Source organism: Entelurus aequoreus, linkage group LG22 (assembly GCF_033978785.1).
Source record: "Entelurus aequoreus isolate RoL-2023_Sb linkage group LG22, RoL_Eaeq_v1.1, whole genome shotgun sequence".
NCBI classification, from domain to species: Eukaryota; Metazoa; Chordata; class Actinopteri; order Syngnathiformes; family Syngnathidae; genus Entelurus; species Entelurus aequoreus.
In genome coordinates, this window is record NC_084752.1 from 19,879,336 (window position 1) to 19,905,641 (window position 26,306).

The 26,306-nt window shown below is 37.4% G+C and overlaps 2 protein-coding genes across 3 annotated transcripts in view; one reads left to right on the forward strand and one right to left on the reverse strand.

Annotated features, from left to right (window-relative positions):
• Nucleotides 1-26,306, forward strand: part of LOC133639450 (target of Myb1 membrane trafficking protein-like) — an 862,139-nt gene that overhangs the window by 646,932 nt on the left and 188,901 nt on the right. The window lies entirely within an intron of this gene.
• The window catches only part of grk4 (G protein-coupled receptor kinase 4), a 165,163-nt gene continuing 142,677 nt past the window's right edge, over nucleotides 3,821-26,306 (reverse strand). For both annotated transcript variants that reach the window (XM_062032742.1, XM_062032743.1), the window contains 4 exons: nucleotides 24,341-24,478; nucleotides 16,216-16,353; nucleotides 6,170-6,301; nucleotides 3,821-5,886 (listed from right to left, as the gene is read on the reverse strand). In XM_062032742.1, coding sequence (XP_061888726.1) covers nucleotides 5,830-5,886; nucleotides 6,170-6,301; nucleotides 16,216-16,353; nucleotides 24,341-24,478 — 465 coding nt within the window. In that variant the 3' untranslated portion in view covers nucleotides 3,821-5,829. The remainder of the gene's footprint in view (nucleotides 5,887-6,169; nucleotides 6,302-16,215; nucleotides 16,354-24,340; nucleotides 24,479-26,306) is intronic.

The following is a 26,306-nucleotide window of genomic DNA, read 5'->3' on the forward strand; positions in this document are numbered from 1 at the left end:
TCCTTTAACTTGGACACACACTTCTTTACCTTTGGCCATTCTAAGCCAGTAATTTCCAGGAGTTATCTCATCCTCTGAGAAGCCTGCGTTTTACTAATATTTCCAATGTTGTAAAAATGTATAGAATAAATATTACATTTCAACATTTCTGTCAACGAAGATTTGCGTCAGCCTGCGACACATAGTCATTTTGATAGTAGGCTAATACGGCTAATTAGCCACTTACATTATGTGTTGTCTTCATTATAACACTTATATAAGTCTTTTATATTTTTTTGCGGCTCCAGACAGATTACTTTTTTGTATTTTTGGTCCAATATGGAACTTTCAACATTTTGGGTTGCCGACCCCTGGTCTAGAGGAATCTCTCTAACGTTGAAAAACATATTTAGAGGGTCATAAGCACGTTTTTAATGCTCTAGCTTTGAAAATATTTGATGAATAATGAATCATTTCTACTTCACAGAAATCTATTTATCGCGGTCATGTCCGCAACCAACAAGGATAAACAAGGTAGGACTGCAATAGAGATTGCACAGGACAGCCCCCTGCAGGGAATAACACACAAATTAGTCAGGACACGGATACATTTTATACAAATGGCAGTGTATTGTTTCATAATTACAAATGTAAGATATGGTACAACAACCAGTGATACAACTTGTACAAGAATTAACATTGACTGCAGTGGTTGAACAACATGACTGTACAGGTACAAAAAAAAAAAAGGAAAAAAAAAGGAAAGGGGTGGTGGAGGTGGATCTCAGGCCCTGTTAGAATACCAGTGGAGCATTCCTTGAAATAGCTTTACACTGACTGACCAAATTGAGAAACTCTTAAGTGTTTCTCCAGGATTATATTGTTAGCCCAGTTTGGAAGGGCATGAAGGAATGCATGGAACATATTCAAACGAGGCCATCTCTACAGGTCATTTCTATTGTCCTCAGATACCAGAGATATGTCGGCACTAAAAGGTCATCATTTTACATATACAAGGAACCTGAAGTATTACAAACCGATACATGCTTTAAAAACAGGCATTACAATGCACTTAGTGCGGACATTCAAAACTTTTGGAGCAGTTTAAAGTTCCGTTGACTGAGGGGATTTTTCTCCTAAAACGGACGGAAGGGTGAAGGGGACGAAAAAGGCGTGACGTATCTTGCAATTGGCACACGCAATGAAGGCCGTCAGTCTTTCCTCGCTTCATTTTTCAAACAATAAACGATTTCAATCTTGGTTTTGGTATATCGTCGGCAGAAAGGAGACACTTGTGGAAATACATCCCAGTGCAATGAGTATGTCAAGTGGAAAGTGGAGGAGAACTCCTGTTACTGACCATGGCAGGTGAATAGGTGCAGGCATCGGTTTCCCTATAAGTCAGTGTCTAACAGATTTTTATTTTTTAAATGTACAAGGTTTTTGAGGCTGGAAGTACAAAAAAACCCAACTAAAAACGCTAAAATCTACAAAGGCAAGAGAGTCCGCTTCAGAGCATGCCTGAGAGCAACAAATAGAAACAAATGACTCAAGCCAGCGACATGGCACGTTTGTTATAGTGATAGTGGAATGTGCAATTTTAGAGCAAGAAAATATGAAACCAGAGGGAGTAATATATGCACGCACGTTCATATATATGCTGCAGAGACACCCCATGATATGCAACTGAATAAAAATCAACTGACAGAGATTCTCTATCGATTCACATCAAATTTGATGCCATGAATTGAACTGAAGAGCTGATGCTAATGCACACACTGAGTATTCACAGTATTGAAAAGTGACGGTAGGAAGTTACACTGACCCCCTTTGAAACGCAGAGCGCCTCCGTCGAGAGTTGAAATCCCGCCTTCGTCCCTTTTATCATCGACACGCACCTTTCCACGAGTGAACCACATACCGCAGTATGCTTTTTAATGGAAGAGTCAAAGGTTGTGCACTATTACAACATCCATGGTTCTAGTTATCTAGCATAAACATAGCTTAAGTCACGGAATATAGCCGCACATCGAGTTCGGATATGTGGTCAACGGGCGGACTATGGGAGTTAACTTGTGTGTATGTTACCAAAGCCTTTTTTAGACACTGAAATTAGGCAACTGAATGTATTGCGTTTGAATTTTGTGAACTGAATTTTTTTTCGTTGGCTTCCAGTTAAATTCCACATTGAGTTTGACATTTTAGTCCTGCCATTCTGTGTCTTGCATGGTGGGGCCCCTCAGTACATCACTGACTTGCTATGCCCCTACTCTTTCAGGGCTCAGCCTCCGGTCTTCAGGACAGGGTCTTCTAAAGATCCCCAAAAACTCATTTTAAAACCCGTGGAGACCTGGCATTCCAGGCTATAGCTCCCAGACTCTGGAACAATTTGCACCAGTCCCTCCGTGATCTTGACTGTGTTGAAACTTTTAAAAAAACATTTGAAAACCTCTCTTTTTAGTAAATATTTTAGTTAATGCATCTTTTTAACTATCAATTTTTATCCACTTTGTATCCTTTTTATGATGTTCCCCCTGTTGTTTTAAATGGAATTGTTGTTTTACTTTACCTATGTTTTGTACAGCGCTTAGTTATTTTATCTGTGAAGAAACGCTTTATAGATAAAATGTACCACTGATAGTCACACACACACACACTAGGTGTGGTGAAATTTGTCCTCTGCATTTGACCCATCCCCTTGTTCCACCCCCTGGGAGGTGAGGGGAGCAGTGAGCAGCAGCGGTGGCCGTGCTCGGGAATCATTTTTTGGTCATTTAAAAATACGTTTTTGTATTAAAAACAAACAGTATTGATACTGTTGCTTTTATTTGTTTTCGGTTTTCCTTGTTGATGTATGTACAGTATGTCCTCTCAATTGCACTGTAAATGTCTATACTAAGTATTGTAAAGCTGAGATTGGGTTGGAGTTGCTCTATTTTAATTAACTAGATTGATTACTAGGGGTACACAACAAAAAAAAAATTCACATATGAATCGCGATTCTTATTTACCCCGATTCTAAAATGACTCATCATTTCCAAAAATCGATTTTAAAAAATAAATAAAAAATGTTTTTTTAAATTAGACCCAATGTTTAAAACGACCTCCATACGGGGTGCAAAAAAAAATCGATTCACATCCGAATCGCGATTTTTATTTACCCCGATTCGATCGTGATTCATAATTTCCAAAAATCGATTAAAAAAAAAAAAATACAAATTATTATTTTTTAAATTAAATCCAATATTTAAAAATACGTCCATTCGGGGTGCAAAAAAAATAGATTCACATCCGAATCTTGATACCTATTCATCATGATTCTTAATCGATTCCTGATTTGAAAAATGTATATAAAAAAAAAAAAAAAAACGTTTAAGAATAAATCTGTAAAAATATGTTTAGGCCATCTCCATGAAACCAGAAGGAGCTTTTGTAACCTGTAACCCAGGGGTCCCTATTTGACTCATAGGCCGTATTGGGTTAAAAAAAATATGGCCGGTGGCCGGGCTTTATGTATATATATATATATATATATACATATATATATATATATATATATATATATATATATATATATATATATATATATGTATATGTATGTATATACAGTATATATATATATATATATATATGTATGTATATATATATGTATATACAGTATATATATATCCATCCATTTTCTACAGATTGTCCCTTTTTCGGGTTGCGGGGGGTGCTGGAGCCTATCTATCTATCTATATATATATATATATATATATATATATATATATATATATATATATATATATATATATATATATATATATATACGTATGTATTTTGAACGTGATGATGTCACGTTATCGATGGGAAAAGGCATTTTTAGACAATATGATTTGCCGGAGCGGCTAGAAGACACCGAGAGTCACAAGCGGTGTGTTAGAATATTCATTAGGAAAGACAAATTAAAAAAAAAAATAATAAAAAAAAAAAATTAAACTTTTTTTTTTTCAATTGGGACTTCCTGCGGGCCAGATTTTGGATGCTGGCAGGCCGTAGTTTGGGGACCCCTGAAAAAATTACATTATATATACTGTACAATATACATTTCAAAAATCAGTTGAATTGACAATTTTGTAGAATTTAAAAATTTGGAATTGAATCGTCACCCCAGGAATCGGATCGATTCATTAGGTGCCCAAAGATTCAGACCCCTATTGTTTACTATTAGGTGATTTTTGTAAATAAACTTTTGAAAATGAATTTGTAAAAATATGTTTTATAGTCCATACGTCGTACACCAGCAGCCAAGAGGAGCATCTGTAACCTGTTTTGAAAAGGTTTTTATCGTAATTCATATACCAAATAATATTACAAGAATGTTGTTTAACCGAAATCGAATCGTGAAGCGCCCAAAAATTCCCACCTCTAGTCATGTGACTGCAAACCTGACACCTTATTGGCTAGTTCCGAGACGAGATCGATTGCTTTGGTCTTAAATTACCCGAAGTGGGTCTTTAGTTTTGAAGCAACAAATATTTCTGCAGTAAATTTTATACATTGAATTTGTATAAACTGAATTTTAAAACACTGATTTTAAAACACACACATTTTGTATTCAATTAATTAGTCTGCACAGTTTAATGTAAACAAATAAAAAAATCAGTCCACAAAATTCAAACAGTTCAGTTCATAAAAGCAGTGTCAAAAGAAAGTTTTGGAAATAAATACACAAATTAGCCTCCATAGCGGCTATTCATGATCTACTTACTGCACAAAAGGCAAAAGCAGGCTCTAATCTCACTTCAGAGGCAGAACAGGATTGATTCGACAGCAATATGCTAAAAGGATGGAAGTATTTGTCAGCTGCAGGTCAGATTTTTAACAATGTGATGCTAACACTCCCTTTTAGCACTTGCTTGGGCAGCAAACTGTTGGAATATCCCCCCCCCCAATTGTTAAACGAAGGAATAAATAAAATAAATCTAACTCTGCCCAAGTGATTTTTGCAAAATATTAATTGAAGAGAGGAAACAATGTATGATATCGGATATTACCGTATTTTCTGGAATATAAGACGCTACTTTTTACCTACGCTTTGTACCCTGCGGCTTATACAACGCTGCGGTTAATCTATGGATTTTTCTTCTCTAACAGCTATTTTTCTTTGTTAATAACATCCGCGACAAATAGTTAGAATTTATTGGGTGCCGTTTATATTCTGGTGCGCTCCATAGTCCGGAAAATACGGTGCTAAATATGAGCCCCTTGGGCTCACCGGTTTGGGAGAGCGGTTCTTTCTGATGGGCAAAGTAAATCAACAACAAAGCAATAATCAATACATTTGTATATTGACAGATTTCATTCAGATCTACCTGAGCCTTGAGTTGAGGAGGCAATGCCTTAATTTGGGGTTAGGTGGATCTGATGTGCTAAAAACACGTCACATTGGCCAAATCAATGCTAAAACATACAGCACATAAAAGAATAAAGAACAAAAAAGAAAAAGGCCTTATGCTACATTGAGAAAAATAAAGACAACTGGTACTGTGCTTCTTTAAAAAAATACAACAAAAACTGCCCAAAATAAACATTATCCATACTCGTTCCCAAGACAACAAAATCAAAATGTAATGTATGCATTCAAGTGGTACTTTTATGGCTTTTTGTACAATACAACCTTTAGTGAAAATATACATCTAGACATAAATTCAAGTACAAAGGTACAAAATCTTTAAACTCATACTTTTTTCTTTAATTATAATACATTTTTAATACAGTTCATAAATACAGGTCAACATTCACTGAGTTCCTAAGATTCGCACTCGGCTGGAGTTTATGGTTTAGATCTGGGGGGGTGGAAGGAGTGGTTTAAAGTCGTGAGGGCTCCTCGAACTCGTCGTCGCTGTAACCGCTCTTAAAGCAAACCTGGGGAAGGAGCATACGTGACGTGACACACCCGTAACGACATCGCCTGTCACCTCCCTGTGCTAAACAACCCTGTTAGGAATGAGAGGAGAAGCCCTGACCCCCCACCCGCCCTTCCACATAACATGAAGGAAAGAAAATGAGAACGAAACAGGCAAACCCCCAAACTTAAAAAAGCCAGGAGACAGGCGGCACGTTTCATAGAGCAAGGAGGAAAAGAAGGAGGAGAGGAAGTACTTTAGCCCCCACCCCCTCGGACAGTTGCCGCAGCACTAGCACTTGCCTCTCTTCTGAACAAGCGGTAGAAGAAGCCTCTCTTTGGTGGAGGGTTAGGTCGGTTCACGTCCAGGTCTGAACATAGCGTCCCATCGGTCTCATAGACGTTGATTTCTTTGAAGCACTCCATTTCGATCATCTACACAAGGAGAGGGAACGGCTTTTGAATTTTTGAATGCGGTCTCCACCAAGCAATACAGTCAGGATCAGCAGGGATGGGTATCGATATAATTATTGATATGATAATGGCATCAGTGGCAACATAATGGTAGTAACCAACGTTCCCTCTAAGGTGCGCGCCTGCGCAATTGCGCACTGCTCAAGTGTCCTCTGCGCACAGCAAATATATGCCGCGCACCAAATCAAATCCCATCTGAATTCTAAACAAAATAAACACATAATTTATTCTGTGTAATTTTGCAGTGCAACTCTGAGTGACAGTGACAACAAGCGGCCCTAACGGTGTTCGTCAACACCGTTCAATTATTGTAACGTCTATCGAGATGCTTCGAGGAGAGGAATTATATCGGTCACTTTATTGAGCAAAACTGTTTATATTCGGCCATAATCACACCAAAAACATGAGTAAAAAACTTGTATCTCGAAAAACTAGTCATTTTCTGCCGTACAAACCAGGCCAAAACCAACTTGTCATCTGTCACCAACACGCATACCACTAAGCCACTGGTGCGTTTATGGCCACACAAAGTTACACTATGACTCCTCAGTCATACGTGTGCTTATTCTACTGTCATTTATTATTAATGTTAATTTATTGATATTAATCATGGAATGATGTTACTAGAGAAAGTTACAGGAATGCACACTTCATCCTATGCCAGACCTGGGCATTCTGCGGCCCGCGGGCCGCATCCGGCCCTTTGTGCGTCCCTGTCCGGCCCGCGTGAGGCCAATTATAAATTACAAAATAAATGTTAAAAAGTATCTATGTCGAGTGCGCAATACAACGGTGCTGCTTTTGTTTTGAAAATCGTTATTTGTATTACTTCCGTGTGGACGTATGCGTGATTGTGAGTGAATGTGAACAACTGCAATTACAAAATAAAGTTGAAAAAACATCTATGTCCTGCGCGCAATACAACTGTGCTGCTTTTATTTTGAAAAGTATTATTTATGGGCGTGTGTCCGTGTGTAACCTGCGAGTGAAGGTGCACATGCAGCGACAAGTGATGCACGGTTTACACCCGAGACGCCAAAAAGAGAAAAGTTGATGAGGAATGCCGTGTTTTCAACAACACATGAACTGCAAAGCAACGTCCCCTCACCTAAGGTGCGTGCCTGCGCAATTGCGCACTGCTCAAGCGTCCGCTGCGCGCAGCAAGTATATGCCGCGCACCAAATCAAATCCCATCTGAATTCTAAACAAAATAAACATATTTATTCTATGGAATTTTGCAATGCAACTTTGAGTGACAGTGACAACAAGCGGCCCTAACGGTGTTCGTCAACACCGTTCAATTGAACACCGTTCAATTATTGTAACGTCTATCGAGATGCTTCGAGGACAGGAATTATATCGATCGCTTTATTGAACAAAACTGTTTATATTCGGACATAACCACACCAAAAACATGAGTAAAACAATTCTATCTCGAAAAACTAGTCATTTTCTGCCGTACAAACCAGGCCAAAACCAACTTGTCATCTGTCACCAACACGCATAGCACTAAACCACTGGTGCGTTTAAGGCCACACAAAAAGTCGGACAACTCAAACACCACACAAAGTTACACTATGACTCCTCAGTCATACGTGTGCTTATTTTACTGTCATTTATTATTAATGTTAATTTATATATATTAGTCATGGAATGCTGTTACACACACTATGTTGAAGTATTACTATTATTATTATTATTATTATTATTTATCTTACGGTATATATCAAAAATAATATTGAGCAAAATTTAATTGAAATATTGTCGATGTGGCCCTCCAGCAGTGCTCGGGTAGCTCATGCGGCCCCCGGTAAAAATTAATTGCCCACCCCTGTCCTATGCTTACATTTCATTGTGCAACATGAGGATGTTTAAGGGGAACTAAATGTGATCTCTGAAAGGGGTACAAATGGTTTCCAAAGCAGGACCCCCACCCAGACATATTGTACAATACTAATCCATAGCTTATGAAAAACAAGATTTCTTTTATTTTCATTACAAGTGAGCCAAATCACTAATATTCCAAAATAATCTCATGAAAATGACTCCTCTCATTTGAGTGTTATTATAAAAGATTGGTTTGAGACAGGTGTGCTGCTGGTATTGCCACGTGTGATGTTGCTCACATGGGCTCCACTGAATGCTCAGGGAGTTTTTGTGTTTGCTCACACACATGAACAATTAGAGGGAACATTGGTAGTAACCAGACTAGGGTTGTACGGAAAAACGGTATTATTATAGTACCGCAATACTAGTGTTGTCTCGATACCAATATTTTAGTACCGGTACCAGTACCAAAATGTATTTCGATACTTTTCGGTACTTTTCTAAATAAGGGGCACCCCAAAAAATGGCATGATTGGCTTTATTTTAACAAAAAATCTTAGGGTACATTAAACATATGTTTCTTATTGCAAGTTCTTGAGTTTGAGTTTGAGTTTGAGTTTGAGTTTATTTCGAACATGCAAGCATACAACATGATACATCACAATTTCCAGTTTCTTTTCAACATGTTCGAAAAGGAGTAGGAAGAAGCAGAGCTTATTTAATCCTACCCCTTTTCTTTACATAACAGTTGCAAAACTTTTTGTTCACTTCCTGTTCACAATTTTTTCACAATAAACTCCATAAGTAATCACAATAAAAATAAATAAATAAATAATAGTAAGAATTTAATAATAATAATTGGTGAAGTAAGTCATATTTCATATGATGAGATAAGTAAGATTACTTTAAGAATGAATGAATGGATGGATGAAATAAATTGAGAATGTTTGTCATGGTTCTTCTTCTTTGTACTTTGTAAACACTAAGTTTGAAGAGTTTCTTGAAGTGGATCATATTAGTACATTGTTTGATTGCTTTGCTTAATCCATTCCATAATTTAATTCCACATACTGATATACTGAAGGTCTTAAGTGTTGTACGTGCAAACAAATGTTTTAAATTACGTTTTTCTCTAAGATTATATTTCTCCTCTTTTTTTGAGAAGAATTGTTGTATATTCTTGGGTAGCAGGTTATAGTTTGCTTTGTGCATAATTTTAGCTGTTTGCAAATTCACTATGTCGTGGAATTTCAGTATTTTTGATTCAATAAATAAAGGGTTTGTATGTTCTCTATATCCAACATTATGTATTATTCTAACTGATCTTTTTTGTAACACCGTTAATGAATGAAGTGTACTTTTGTAATTATTTCCCCATATTTCTACACAGTAGCTCAGATATGGTAACACTAGTGAGCAGTAGAGAATATGAAGGGATTTTTGGTCTAGAACATGTTTTGCTTTGTTCATTATTGACGTGTTTCTTGCAACTTTATGTTGTATATTTTTTACGTGAGATTTCCAGTTCAATTTATCATCAATCATTATACCTAGGAATTTGGTTTCGTTTACTCTTTCAATTTCTATTCCGTCTATTTGTATTTGTGTTTGACTTTCTCTTCTACTGTTACCAAATAGCATTATTTTAGTTTTACTAAGATTCAACGATAGTCTGTTTTTGTCAAACCATCTTTTTAATATGTTAATTTCTTCTGTTATTATTTGTATTATCTCCTGTGTGTTCTCTCCTGAACAAAACGCTGTTGTATCATCCGCAAATAATACTAACTTTAAATCTTTTGTAACTTTACAAATGTCATTTATATAGAGATTGAATAATTTAGGTCCTAGTATTGATCCCTGAGGTACACCACAGGATATATTTAGCGTTGTAGACGTGTGTTCGCCTAGCTTTACGTATTGTTTCCTGTTCGTTAGATAACTTCTTATCCAGTTTAAGACTAACCCTCTGATGCCATATCGTTCTAGTTTTTTGATTAAAATATTGTGATTAATTGTGTCAAATGCTTTAGTTAGATCCATAAAAACCGCTGCCGCACATTTTTTACTATCTATTGCATTGGTAATTTCTTCTGTAATTTCAATTAAAGCCATTGAAGTTGAAACATTAGCTCTGTATCCATATTGGTTCTCTTCGAGTATTCTATTTTTATTTATGAAACTTTCTAATCTGTTATTGAACAGTTTTTCAAGTTCTTCCTTAAATAAAACAGTGAACATACAAGACAACTTGTCTTTTAGTAGTAAGTAAACAAACAAAGGCTCCTAATTAGTCTGCTGACATATGCAGTAACATATTGTGTCATTTATCATTCTATTATTTTGTCAACATTATGAGGGACAATCTGTAAAAATGAATTATTTATCTACTTGTTCATTTACTGTTAATATCTGCTTACTTTCTCTTTTAACATGTTCTATCTACACTTCTTTTAAAATGTAATAATCTCTCATTCTTCTGTTGCTTGATACTTTACATTAGTTTTGAATGATACCACAAATTTGGGTATCAATCCGATACCAAGTAGTTACAGGATAATACATTGGTCATATTCAAAGTCCTCATGTGTCCAGGGATGTATTTTCTAAGTTTATAAACATAATATGAATTTAAAAAAAAAAAGGAGTTGTATGGTTCTCTGTGTTTAACATTTTTTATTTCTATTTATTGTTTTAATTGGTAATTTAATTAATTATTATGTGATAATGTTCATCAGTTAACTCATTGGTGTTAATTTTCAATTCATCAAGATAGAAAAATAATATCAAAACCAAATTAAAGGATGCTATTTATGTAGTTGGCTCATTGTCCTCGACTGACATGACTACCATCATGTGGTTTATTTTTTTTAACATATGTAGCATCATCTACAAAGATACAAAGAAATGCTGTTGCGACATCTAGTGGACACATTTAGAACAGCTGTTTCTTTCATTCAACAATTTCAGTTCATTTGTATACTTAGCAAACTCATCCTGCGGGCCAGATAAAACCTGTTCAGGCCTGCGGGCCGGATAAAACCTGTTCAGGCCTGCGGGCCGGATAAAACCTGTTCAGGCCTGCGGGCCGTACGTTAGACACCCCTGCCTTAGAGGAAAATCTCATTTAAAACATTTGTATGCCCGTACAACACTTAAAACATTTAGCATATCCGTATGTGGAATTAAATTACGGAATGGATTAACTATAGAAATCGAACAAAGCACCAATATGATTCAATTTAAGAGACTGTTCAAACTACAAGTGTTCACAACGTACACAGAACAAGAATTATGATGAACATCTTGAGCCCTTTTTTTGGGGGGATAAAGATTATTTATGTATTTAATATTTGTTTACTTACTATGGTATATTATTTATTTATTATTTATTCACTGTTCTGTTACAGAGAACAAGGAAATGGGATAAAATAGCTATGGTATGAAAAGGGGTCGGATTAAATAAGCTTAGCTTCTTCCTACTCCTTTTCGGACGTGCTGTAATGAAACAACTGGAAATATGTGACACATTACATTGTATGCATGTTCCAAATCAACTGAAACTGAACTGAAATGAATGTGAGTGTTTGTTTCTATTTTAAGTTATTGTACACAGCAGAAGTTGCTTTGCTGGTCGTGCCAAAGAAATTTGACACCGTTAACTGCTGCCTGCCTTTAATCGTGGACGTGTGATTAGCTAATAGCATGTGTGATTTCAGCGCATTGATGCCCATTGAGCAAAGTTTGTAAGTCTTTGGCACACGCTGCAGAACACCTCTCTGGTTTTTACCATCGACAGGCTTTAACAAGCATTCACTAATGATGATGAAGAAATAAAAAAGGTCATGAAAACTTCCCAAATCCTAAAATACTTTATAAAGAAAATTGACATCAAAGACAAAATAAATAATGTTTTGTTTGTTTTATTGTCGTTTGTTATCCCTTGCACATGTTCTATATTTTCTTTTGTGTTTCCTCTTCTTTCCTAATGGTAGTTTTGTTTCAATTTCAATTTGTTTCAAGTTTGAAAATTATAGAGAAAAATCATTTTTATTTTGAAAACATGTATAGAGAAGTGTTTACTTGTACGTTCTGATTGTTTGAATTTTGTGTATCAACATGCACCTGGGGATAGGTTGATTGGCAACACTAAATGGGCCCTAGTGTGTGAATGTGAGTGTGAATGTTGTCTATCTGTGTTGGCCCTGCGATGAGGTAGTGACTTGTCCAGGGTGTACCCCGCCTTCCGTCCGAATGCAGCTGAGATAGGCTCCAGCACCCCCCGCGACCCCAGACAGGACAAGCGGTAGAAAATGAATGGGATGGATATTGTTTTTGAAACAAAAGAGCTGTGATTGGTCAGCTTGTTCCAACATCCTTTTCGGGGTTCACACAGCCCACCTTCGCGAAGGTCTTTCCCTACGGGTTCGAAGCAATGTGCAGATTAAAAATGACCGTTAGTTCCAGCTCCAACATTAACGTGAGGGCCGCCATCGCCTGTGCGCACCGAAATAAAGATCGTGGATGACTGACAAGAGGCTCACTTTGTTCATGTAATTCTACTGTCAAATAGACGAGCTCAGGTGCTGAGAGCGATGCACAGAGCGGGACATCTTGTCTCTAATTTGAAAGCCAGAGAAGAAGAAAGAAACACACAGACCTAGCAATTTATCGATGACGGCAGTTATTAGGTCCATCTTTATTTATCGTTCCATGAATTGACTTATTGAAGACATTGGCCCTGCGATGAGGTGGCGACTTGTCCAGGGTGTACCCTGCCCGGTAGAAAATGGATGGCCCACAATTGTATATGCTTTTTTTTTTAATGCCTCTGGACATCGAAATCCATTTAATGACTTTTAATAGTGCAGAAACATTGTTTTGTATTCAATATTTCTTATCTGAAAGTTTGTTTTTCTTTTTAAAAAGGCATGTTAGATGTTATTACAGTTTTTCGGGACCAGGGGGCAAGAACCAATTAAATTGACTTTAATTAATTTCAATGGGCAAAGTTGATTTGAGATACAAGTGTTTTGAGTTAAAAGCTCCTTGACAGTACTAATTAGGCTTGAAAGTTGAGGTACCTGAGTACTATCAATTCAGTGGCACAATGAGGAGCCAAAAACGAGGTAGTTGTTGCTGAATTGAATGTCAGGACGGTGTTACGCCCGACGTCAGTTTTTCACCTGCACAGATGATGGCGAGCATCTAAAAATGCTAAAATGCTCACACCAAAATGTTCCATTGTTTGGTTGTACTTCACCTCAAAAGATGCGGACTCACTGTAACAACAAGTGCTTGGAGTTGAAAAACGCGATAGTCTAAGACGGAGGTCAGCAACCCGCGGCTCTTTAGCGCCGACTAAGTGGCTCCCTGGACCTCTTTCAGAGATGTGTGAAAATGGAAAAAGATGCAGAAAAAAATAAATTTTTTGTTTTATTATATTTTCTGTAGGAGAACAAACATGACACAAACCTTCCTAATTGTTAGAAATCCCACTGTTTTTATTAAACATGCTTCACTGATGAGAGTATTTGGCAAGCACCGTTTTGTCCTACTAATTTCAGCGATCCTTGAACTCATCGTAGTTTGTGTTTGTGTGCAACTTTCTGCGACGCTGCCACAGAAAGATGTGTTTTATGCCACTCCTTCTTTGTCTCATTTTGTCCACCAAACATTATATGCTGTGCGTGAATACAAAAAGGTGAGCTTTGTGGATGTTAATGACTTATTGGAGTGCTAATCAGGCATATTTGGTCAATCCATGACTGCAAGCTAATCGATGCTATTTAGGCTAGCTGTATGTACATATTGCATCATTATGCCTCATTTGTAGGTATATTTGAGTCCATTTAATTTCCTTTACTTATGTCTTCTGTCTATTTAATTTATATTTGCATGACACATTATCTGTATGTAATATAGGCTGCATTTCTGAAAGTTGTTTGTGTACCATGTTGTTCCAGACCACAGCAAACGTCACCCAGCTTGCAAAGATTGTAATAAATCCATTAGAAGAAGACAGCCTGCCGTTTCCCTAAACTTGGACACACACATCTATAACTTTGGCCATTCTGAGCGAGTAATTTCCAGAAATTATCTCATCCTGTGAGAAGACTCCATTTTACTAATAATTTCCAATGTTGCAAAAATGTGTAGAATAAAAATTTCAATACAACATTTCTGTCAACAAAGATTTGCGTCAGCCTTTGATAGTAGGCTAATATAGCTAATATAGACACTTACATCATGTGTTGCCTTCATTATAACACTTATATAAGGCTTTTCATTTTTTGCGGCTCCTGACAGATTTTTGTTGTTGTTGTATTTTTGGTCCAATATGGCTCTTTGAACATTTTGGGTTGCCAAACCCTGGTCTAACATCACCACAATCGTGCATCAATTATCAATTACATGGAAATATATCATAATATTGAAGGGACGTGGAGTATACCAATCAGATTAGTTTAAAATGGAGCTACAAAGACATCATACGTGTATACAAACTTAACTATTTCCTTGATATAAATGGCAAAAATCTAAACATGAACAGTATAGTAAAAAGCTGCAATAAGGTTTTTATTAATAAATGTTAGCTTGGTTGTAGCAGTTAAGGACGTTGATCTATTGAATGAAAAAATAAAAAAGGAACTTGGGCTTAAGCTTTCTTACTCAAAAAACAAGCACAAAGTTAATAATATTGTACTCAAATGCAAAACTAGACATTCGACCATGACATGGCTTGAGTGAAAAAAGTTATAATTAACATAAAAAAACGTAATTGTTTGCTGGTGAAACCAGTAAATTGGTTATCATTTAATTTGAAATTTTTTTAAGACAAAGGTTTAGGATTATCGCAGATCTTCAAGATGCAACTTTTTAATCAAATTTGAATAATAGGATATTGAGACTGATTTGGTGGATTTAAAGATTCCTTTTTTATTCATAAATAAAATTATAAATGGGTATTTGGTGGGAAGATTTAGAAATGTATTGTATTGTATTGTATTTTGTATATTATATGATTATGTATATTTTAACTGTGGGTCCCTGTCCATAAGTTGTGTGCTTCTAGAACGGACTCTGATATTAACACAAAAAACAATAATGAAATACAAAACTATGTCTGCCTGTAAATAAATAAATAAATAAATAAATGTGTTTATGTCATTATAAGATTCCGGATTTGGACGCCCTTTGGGTGTCTAAATAGGGAATGCACAAGATAATGTATATTATACCCATCCCTACAACATGCTACAGCTGACCGGTTGACAAACACCATTGTTGTTCATGTTCTTTTTCTTAAATTCTATCAGTTTAATTGACTGCATCACACTCGAACAGCACAAAGCACCTGTGGTAAACACAAGTGAGATTACATACAGTACAGGCCAAAAGTTTGGACACACCTTCTCATTTAATGGGTTTTCATGACTATTTACATTGTAGATTGTCACTGAAGGCATCAAAACTATGAATGAACACATGTGGATTTATGTACTAAACAAAAAAAAGGTGAAATAACTGAAAACATGTTTTATATTCTAGTTTCTTCAAAATAGCCACCTTTTGCTCTGATTACTTTTTTGCACACTCTTGGCATTCTCTCAATGTGCTTCAAGAGGTAGTCACCTGAAATGGTTTCCACTTCACAGGTCATAGTTTTGAGGCCTTCAGAGACAATCTACAATGTAAATAGTCATGAAAATAAAGAAAACGCATTGAAATGAGAAGGTGTGTCCAAACTTTCGGTCTGTACTGTGTACTATTCCAAACTTTGCTGTGATAAGCTGCAATGAACAGGACTAAAAATGCGGATCATGTGGTTCCCAAACGATTTGTGTACAGATCAGCGGAAATTGGACAGTTGATAAATTATGCATTTTTGGCCAAATAAGTAAAAACAACCACATTATCACATTTATGGAAAGGAATATACCTCTACAATTACACTCTTCTTCGAAGCACTGTGTACTGCACTATAAATACTGCAATGTAGCATGCTGGAACAATGACATAATCACAGTGGTCTGGTGCTGCAGTACCTCATTCTGCCACGGGATGGAGACACTCCCCGTGACAAACTTGTGGTAGAAGTCGTCGTCTGTGGGGTCAAGGTTCACACCTTTGACAGTGGAGAACTGCTCTATGTCGAGGACGTCTTTGCAGTACACGGCCCGGGGCTGTCGGAGAAATACAGCGTAAGGAAGAGCAGAAACATGTTGTGGAAAATAGACCTATGTGTTTACAATCACAATTTAATAGAATGAAACTGTGTGGCTGTGCACATTTCCCACTTACATACTTACACTTAAATGTGTATAATACTGTGGTGTCAAAGCCTTCTCTGCTGGCCTAACATAACCAGAAATCATGATCATAATTAATTTGTAATTTACTTTCCCTAAATATCTGAAAGTATTCATATTCTCTTCATGTCATATTATGCTCGTTCCAGTGCTGTTGTTTTTAGGTTAGAGTTTGTATCCAATCAGAATTCAGCTAGCTTTTTGTTGCCATGCTGTACCAAATCTGCTCGGTCCCTTCAGAATCAACAATGCGGGCGTCTATGCACATTTGGAATGTGAACGGACACATAGAGTTGATGGACAATTGCGATAGCCAATCAGATCACGAGTTGTTGTCAGTAAGGCCTTATAGATGGCTTCACGTTGAACGTGACATTTACGCGTCCTGTGATTGGATACTCACCGGGACCGTTAGCGGATGAAGTTGAGAACACATACAGCGACAGTTGCGATAGCCAATCAGATCACAAGTTGTTGACAGTAGCCTATCTAAGTAGCCTGATGTTAACGAGATTGTGATTGGATACTCACTTGTCATTCCAAAGTGAGTATCCAACCACAAATTGCAATTTAGCAGGAAGCGGGTATTGTTGACCCACACAGAAGGAAAACAAAACGTTGATTAGGTGGCAGATATATATTTGCAAGGCCTTTTTCAAGAAGGATATTTAAAGAGAAACTACATCTTGTGGGACGATGGGCCATTTCCACTCGAATCAACCGACTACGAAGGGTTATACAGCGTCGAATGGGTCCTACAAATTGTGACTTCAAATATTTTATTTCTTTATTTTTCACGTTTAATGTGTTTTTTGCAATTTTAATTTTGACAGTACCACATAAGATATGTTTTAATTGCTGATGCGGATTTATAGATTTTTAAATGCGCCAGAAAATAACCCGTTTTGTATACTGTTGATGTGTTTCAATGTTCAGTAGTGCGTAAATGTGTTTCTGTACAGTATTTCTCCAGAAATGGTCATGTGGTGACATCAATGATGGTATTTTGAGAGGTAATCAATGAAGTCGAATATCACTGAAGGCCTAGGTGGGAAACGTGCGGCCGGCCACTGGTATAATATGTACACTGTTATATTATGTACACTTAGTTCCTGTGGCTTTTCCAATGTAATAGTGATCAGCACTGAACCCGGCATCTACATACATTAGCCAATGAGCTAAAAGCCCTGGAGCGTCAACTCATTGTGTAGCGCAGTTCTCTAAGCATCGGGGAGTGAGGTAAACACAAGGTACGATCGCACAGCCGCACCCGTTACCAAATTGATTACCGTATTTTTCGGAGAATAAGTCACTCCGGAGTATAAGTCGCACCGGCCGAAAATGCATAATAAAGAAGGAAAAAAACATATATAAGTCGCATTTTAGGGGGAAATGTATTTGATAAAACCCAACACCAAGAATAGACATTTGAAAGGCAATTTAAAATAAATAAAGAACAGTGAACAACAGGCTGAATAAGTGTACGTTATATGACGCATTAATAACCAACTGAGAATGTGCCTGGTATGTTAACGTAACATATTATGGTAAGAGTCATTCAAATAACTACAACATATAGAACATGCTATACGCTTACCAAACAATCTGTCACTCCTAATCGCTAAATCCCATTAAATCTTATACGTCTAGTCTCTTACGTGAATGAGCTAAATAATATTATTTGATATTTTACGATAATGTGTTAATAATTTCACACATAAGTTGCTCCTGAGTATAAGTCGCACCCCCGGCCAAACTATGAAAAAACTGTGACTTAAAAATACGGTACTACCGTCGCACTCTTACCAAAAATGACGATCGCAATGTTAATTTATTTTCCTTCATTCCTTTTTAATAGTGACTTGCAACCACTCAAGTCAGTCCCTCCCCTTCCGCTACGTAGCCAAGATGGCAATGCCTGCGTGTGCAGAAGTGTGTGGTTTGGAACACAGCCACTATCTCTGAGAACGTTGATACTACTTTCCTATTAACCTGAACAAGTCCAAATAGCAACAGATAACCCTACCAGGCTGTCAAATATTGGTTTAACCCCTCAAAACACTCACTTTCACTCTGGCAGTCTGTTTTTGGGATAATGAGACTGAAAATAAAAGAATTCCTTTGGAGAAAGCGATCCACTGTTCACTACTAAAGAGTTATGTTTATTTAGGCGGGGCTCTGTTTTCATACATAATGGAAAGAAAAGGTTCTGTCTGACACAAGCCAGCGGCAAATTTAGTTTTTAAACAATAACAAATTCCAGATCGGTTTCTCACCACCTGGCAAGAGATGCAAAGTAGCTTATAATTAAAATTAATTAGTGACAGCGTCATGATTTTGCTACTTTCTACAGTTCAGTGTAGGACTGGGACTCTCAGGCTAGCTCACGACCCGGCATTATCTCGATACGGTGATGCTGTGAAAAGGGTGAAACAAAAATTATGTATTCAGCAGCATAATTGAAGCAGAGTACAAACAGCAACGTGGCAACAACAATGACTCTTTAAGTGCAACATAACTGTACATTTTCTGTAAACAGACTGTAAATGACACCTGTATTGACACTGCACCGACGCTGTGTTCCTGTCAAGAGTCGTGTATAGAGAGAGTATGGACAACCCGGTTTCAAGCGATCTCCTCAATGATTGGTCAAAAAGCACTCACGTGACTACAGGGTGCATGTTACGTACCAGTTTGAAGCCGCAGGTAAGCAGCACTGCACTTCCTCATTAGACATTTATTTTATTTGAAGAGTGTTTGCCGTTTAAATGGGATGCACCGCTCGCAAAAAACGCGGGAAGCAATTGCATACGCTTCCCGCAACCCAGAAAGGAGAAAAATATGGGAAGTGAAGGTTCGCCGGGAAGGCTAGAGAGCCAAGAACAACACTTTAGGTAAGCAAACATATGGGAAAAACGTGGTAAATCGCACTCTCAGTAACAGTGAATTAATACACTTCGCCTGACAAAACCTTACTTAAAAATTGCACCTTTTCTGCATGTGTCACCAATAATCCAAACTAAACTAATACATATTGCAGTAAAAAGCAGCATTAGTTCAGTATTCAAGTTAATATGGTGATAATGCAATCAGGAAGCCATGACTCGCCACAGCAAAACCTATGAAAAATATTCAAAAAAGCAAAAGTAAAAGCATAGGCATATATAGCGCAGTGATTACGAACAATGCATTGGAGGCGGACACCACAGTTGACATACTTCACACAAAAGTCATAATTTCTCCGTAATTGTTGGTGTAAAGCTAATGAGGATTTGGGCAAAATTAGGGTAACACATTTATTTTTGGTGTTTGTGTATTTTCTGACATACAATTTGCCGGCGGGAGCGTGTTCGAGAGCTACTGGTCGCGAAACACTGCATGAATCTAGCAGTGGAGTCCATCAAAAATGGCCGCAAAATTGTTTTTTTTTTTACATATACTACTTTGACGGAATAAAAGCATGTTTTACTGTAAGTATATGTAGAACTATATTTGTACTTATTATTTCAGTTTATTTCATCAGAACAACACAACTGCATGGTTTCAGTTACAGCTGCACACGTTTTAGGTACCAAACATGGTGCCTCTCGTTTAGTTGTCCACACTCTCTCTATGCACGACACTGGTTCCTGTTTCATAACGGTGTCCTCCTCTGGATTAAAAAAAAAGTCACTACACTTGGCTTGCAAATAAAATTAATGGTTAGCGGTTTTTTTTAGCGCTTTTGTTTTGTTTTTTTACAAACGATCTGCTACGCAATAAGAAATTATGAAAAATGCAACTGTGGTCAATGAGATTTACTTGGTACTAGGGTTGTACGGTATACCGGTACTAGTATAGTGTCGCGGTACTAATGAATCAAAAACGGTACTATACTCTGTTTGAAAAGAACCGGTTCGCAATATTTTTTTTTTACAGGCATGACGGCGCGTCGTCAACACGTCATGACATTGCTGTTTTTATGAGCAGAGGAGCATGTTCGGCAGCACACAATCACAGAGTACTTACAAACAGACACAGTGTGTAGACAGAAAAGGAGAACGGACGCATTTTGGCTTAAAAACTAACGATAAATGTGAAGCTTTAACAATGAAACGCCCTCAGGAAGAGGTGCTTTAAGACATGGCAAGCTAGCTAGCGGCTAATGTCCATTTGCAATCGGCAGTGTTTTAGCTACTTCTAAATCACTAATCCTCACCTCCATGGCGACAAATAATGTAAGTCTCTTACAAGTATCATCCCTGCAGGACAAGGAATAGCTAAACATGCTTCACTACACACTGTAGGAGGATACGATAGCTCACACAATGTAAACAAATGCCATTGGTGGATCTACACCTGACATCCACTGTAAGGATACCAAGTACAAGAGCGTATCTAGTTGATACTACTATGATTACCGGTACATCAATATTTTTTATCGTTTAAAAAAAAATTTTTTAATTCATATTTTATTCATAAACTCAAGAAATACTTCCCTCGACACATGAGAACTTAAATTATGACCAATATATGACCCTGTAACTACTTGGTATCGGCTCGATACCTAAATTTGTGGTATTATCCAAAACTAATGTAAAGTATCCAAACAACAGAAGAATAAGTGTTCATTACATTTTAACAGACGTGTAGATATAACATGTTTAAACGGAAAATAACCAGATATTAACAGTAAAAGTACATTAATAATATTTTTTTTACAGCTTGTCCTTTATAATTTTGACAAAATAATAGAATGGGAAATGACACAATATGTTACTGCATAAGTCAGCAGAAAAATTAGGAGCCTTTGTTTGCTTACAACTACTAAAAGACAAGTTTTATTTAAGGACAAAATTGTTCTTCGATTGCAATAAGAAACATATGTTTAATGTACTCTAAGATTTTTTGTTAAAATAAAGCCAATAATTAAATTTTTTTGTGGTCCCCTTTATTTAGAAAAGTATCAAAATACATTTTGGTACCAAAATATTGGTATCGAGACAACCCTACTTGGTACTATAAAATTAAAACTATGCCACACTTGGGAATGTTTCTTTTTCCTTAGTTCAGTTTAGATCAATGATGGGAACGAATACTGATATCAAACGCAGAACGCCACTCCTGCAAATTCTGCAATCTGTCATTGGTGAGCCGAAAGAAGCACGACCTGATAAACATGCTTTGATGCTTTACAGTCAAATGAGACAGCAGTTGTATTGGTCACATTTTTCTTTTCTTAAAATGACACAGACATCAATGCATCAAGTGATACAGTATCAGTCTTTGTGTTTCATAATGTTTTGATGCAATCAGTATCGGTTGACCCAGCACTAGTAAACAGGGTTTTTGTAGGTGTCTGACAAAAAGTGAAGGACTGGATTAATTACCAAAATACATCCCAATAATCATGTATATACGCCAAATTAATCATGCAAATTGTTTTGGACCATCCATGGTCCTTCAACTTAAGGTGGTGTGGGTTGTTATATTGTCAGTGATTCAGGTCAATCAGTGCAAAGATGAGTGAGGAGACTCTGGCTGGTGTGATCACTGGCAAATTTCACTTTAAAATACATCCTGACTGAATTTTATACAAAATAGTTGAAAATAAAATAACGTCTATTCAAGTAAAACATTTAAAAATATTCCTGGATGACATTCTTACAAAAATTGTATTTTTGTCAAAATATTACAGTCCTTTTTTTAAGTTTGTTTAATTATTAGTAGAACAATAAGCCACATACACTCAATTTTAGAAAAATAAATATATTTCCAAATATTAGCCGCACCGGACTATAAGCCGCGTTGTGAAATGAAATATTTGCATAGGAAGATTTTGTAAATGTTTAATTACATACCTTAAAGGCCTACTGATCATTTCGCGATATTGCCATATTTTTGCTGCTAGGATTTAGTATAGAACAATGACGATAGTTCGCAACTTTTGGTCTCTGACAAAAAAAAGCCTTGCCCCTACCGAAAGTAGCGTGACGACACCGGAGGAAGGACTGCTCACATTTTCCTATTGTTTACACCAGCAGCGAGAGAGATTCGGACCGAGAAAGCGACCGATTACCCCATTAATTTGAGCGAGGATGAAAGATTTGTGGATGAGGAACGTGAAAGTGAAGGACTAGCGTGCAGTGCAGAACGTATCTTTTTTCGCTCTGACCGTAACTTAGGTACAAGGGTTAATTGGATTCCACACTCTCTCCTTTTTCTATTGTGAATCACGGATTTGTATTTTAAACCACCTCGGATACTATATCCTCTTGAAAATGAGAGTCGAGAACGCGAAATGGACATTCACAGTGACTTTTATCTCCACGACAATACATCGGCGAAGCTCTTTAGCTACTGAGCTAACGTGATAGCATCGGGCTTTACTGCATATAGAAACAAAACAAATAAGTCCCTGACTGGAAGGATAGCCAGAAGATCAACAATACTACCAAACTCTGGACATGTAACTACACGGTTAATGCTTGGCGAAGCTTAGCAATGCTGTTGCTAACGACGCCATTGAAGCTAACTTAGCTACGGAACTTCGACAGAGCTATGCTAAAAACATTAGCTCTGCACCTACGCCAGCTCTCATCTGCTCATCACGACCCGTGCTCACCTGCGTTCCAGCGATCAACGGTACGACGAAGGACTTCACCCGATCACCGATGGGGTTGGCGGCCCGGAGACGGAGGAAGTCAAGGTGAGGTTGTTTGGCTAGCGCATCTGCTATCCTCAAAGTCCTCCTGGTTGTGTTGCTGTAGTCCACCGCTAATACACCGATCCCACCTACAACTTTCTTCTTTGCAGTTTTCATTGTTCATTAAACAAATTGCATAAGATTCACCAACACAGATGTCCAGAATACTGTGGAAATTTTGAGATGAAAACAGAGCTTTTTGTATTGGATTCAATGGGCTCCGAATACTTCCGCTTCAACCGTTGACGTCACGCGCAAACGTCATCATATCGAAACGTTTTCAGCCAGAAGTTTGCCGGGAAATTTAAAATTGCACTTTATAAGTTAACCCGGCCGTATTGGCATGTGTTGCAATGTTAAGATTTCATCATTGATATATAAACTATCAGACTGCGTGGTCGGTAGTAGTGGGTTTCCAAACAGTGCCTGTGACACGGCAGTAAAACGGCTGATCAAACAAAACAGAAAAGTAATTGATGTCTTTAGTCGCTCTTTATAAGAGGAATAACATGTTCTCCTTTTTTAAATAAGGTTCAATATGTTTATCAGAATTCTTCTTCCTTGTAATTTGTAAACACTTTGAATTTGAACACTTTTTGATCATTTTTGTACATTGTTTGATTTCTTTGCTTAATCCATTCCATAAGTAGCAACTTACAGTCCGGAAAGTACGGTAATAACCTGTGATTAGTCTTTATTAATCCAAATTCAAAGTGTGATTTATGCGATTGGAAAAAATTATAATTTTGTAGCACTAGTTCCAAGCAATGTGACAGTATTTGATTAATCTCATGTTTATTTTCAGTTAGGACTTAAGTGAACATTACTGTCTCTTTAAGAGAATGCCTCTCCTGAGCACACCAGCACAGACAAAAATGAGGATTAAGCCACATGGTTTTCTTACTGTAGTGTTGGAAGGAAAATATAGGCGCTTGGGAATAAAACTACAGTACTTCAGATATTTCTTACATTGAAGTCCTTAAGTGTTTCGAACCAAAAAATGTTTTGAGGCTCTCATCTCCCACCACGGTAACTCGATTCACTAAGCAAGATTGATGAAAGTAATGGCGATAATGTATTGTGATATTAAACATCACAATACTTCTTTATATCGATATATCGCCCCACTCCTAGGTCAATATACAGTATTTCTTGGCAGTGTGTGCATGCTCTTACATCTGGGCTGAAAGGAGGCTCCAGCATGTTGGCCTCCAATCGTTTGAAGTTGATGTTTTTGAAGATGGGATGCTGCTTGACCTCGATAGCCCCCCGACCCTGGCAACCAAGCCGAATCTTAGGATCTTTAGACAGGAGCTAAAGCAAAAAAAACAAAGAAAGACATACAACCATAAAAATGTGAATGTTGAATAAAGTAAATGAATTAATTAAAAGACTGGTGCAAATGCATAAAAAATACAGGTGAGGGCGTCTCGTGTTATTTATTATAAAACACATACAGAACAGGCCAAAAGTTTGGACACACCTTCTCATTCAATGCGTTTTTCTTTATTTTCATGACTATTTACATTGCAGATTGTCACTGAAAGCATCGAAACTATGAATGAACACATGTGGAGTTATGTACTTAACAAAAAAAAGGTGAAATAACTGAAAACATGTTTTGTATTCTAGTTTCTTCAAAATAGCCACCCTTTGCTCTGATTACTGCTTTGCACACTCTTGGCATTCTCTCGATGAGCTTCAAGAGGTAGTCACCTGAAATGGTTTTCACTTCACAGGTGTCAGAGTTTTTTGTGACACCTTCAGTGACAATCTACAATAGTCATGAAAATAAAGAAAACGCATTGAAATGAGAAGGTGTGTCCAAACATTTGGCCTGTACTGTACATGTATTCTTCCTGACTATGTATCATAATCAAATAAAGACCATCAGTAATGCACAGCAAACTAAAGGTTAATGCACCATCATGGATAGAATTGCTCCTGTTTCTACTCTATAAGCGCTTGTAGATAATGTTCCCTCCACACCACCTACACCACAGCGGGCCTATGATGTGGATGAGTGGTGTTTAGTGGCTGTATAGTGAGGTGTGCAAATGTATCATCTACAAACTCACTTTTTCGCACCACCTCCACAGGTCACATTTTTCACAACAACATACAGGGCCACACTCACTTTCTTGACAAATCCCATGACTTTTTAGTTTTTTTTTTTGGTCATAGCCATTTCTCTGCCATGTCACTTCTTTCCCCTCCCCTTTTTTTCAAACCTCTTTTTTCCTCTGCACAGAAACCTTTCTTCTTGCCCTCACTCATTCTCTCTCTAGGGAGTCTTCTAATCTGTTGAACCTCAGGTCAGAATGTTCCACAGCAAGACACAAATAAACGTCCTATCCGCTCTGGCTCGGAAACAGAACACTCAGTGGCTCTCTCTCGGAATACAGATGAGTGGGATTGCATTAAAAACAGTTTTTTCTAAGTTATAATAAACAACTCATGTCAAACTCTCACATTGAAATGGCTACAAAAGCCACAATTTCAACCAAAAATGACAATTTAGCTCAGATTGTCACAATGATGGCTTTAATGTACACCACCTAGGGCCTGGTTTACTGAAGGTTTGCGTGTACTAAAGCAAGTGCACAAACCTGCTAACACATGCAAAGCTGATCTACTAAACGTGTGCAAAGTGGATTGGGTCTCTAAGCACTAATACACCCCCATACCATCACAGAGGCTGGCTTTTGAACTTTGCGCCTATGACAATCCAGATGGTTCTTCTCCTCCTCTTTGTTCCGGAGGACACAACGTCCACAGTTTCCAAAAACAATTTGAAATGTGGACTCCTCAGACCACAGAACACTTTTCCACTTTGCATCAGTCCATCTTAGATGAGCCCGGGCCCAGCAAAGCCGGCGGCGTTTCTGGGTGTTGTTGATAAATGGCTTTCACTTTGCATAGTAAGATTAAGATTAATTAATTAAGATTAAAGTACCAATGATTGTCACACACACACTAGATGTGGTGAAATTTGTCCTCTGCATTTGTCCCATCCCCTTGGGGAGCAGTGGGCAGCAGTGGGCAGCAGTGGCGCCGCTCCCGGGAATCATTTTGGTGATTTAACCCCCAACTCCAACCCTTTGTTGCTGAGTGCCAAGCAGGGAGGTTATGGGTCCCATTT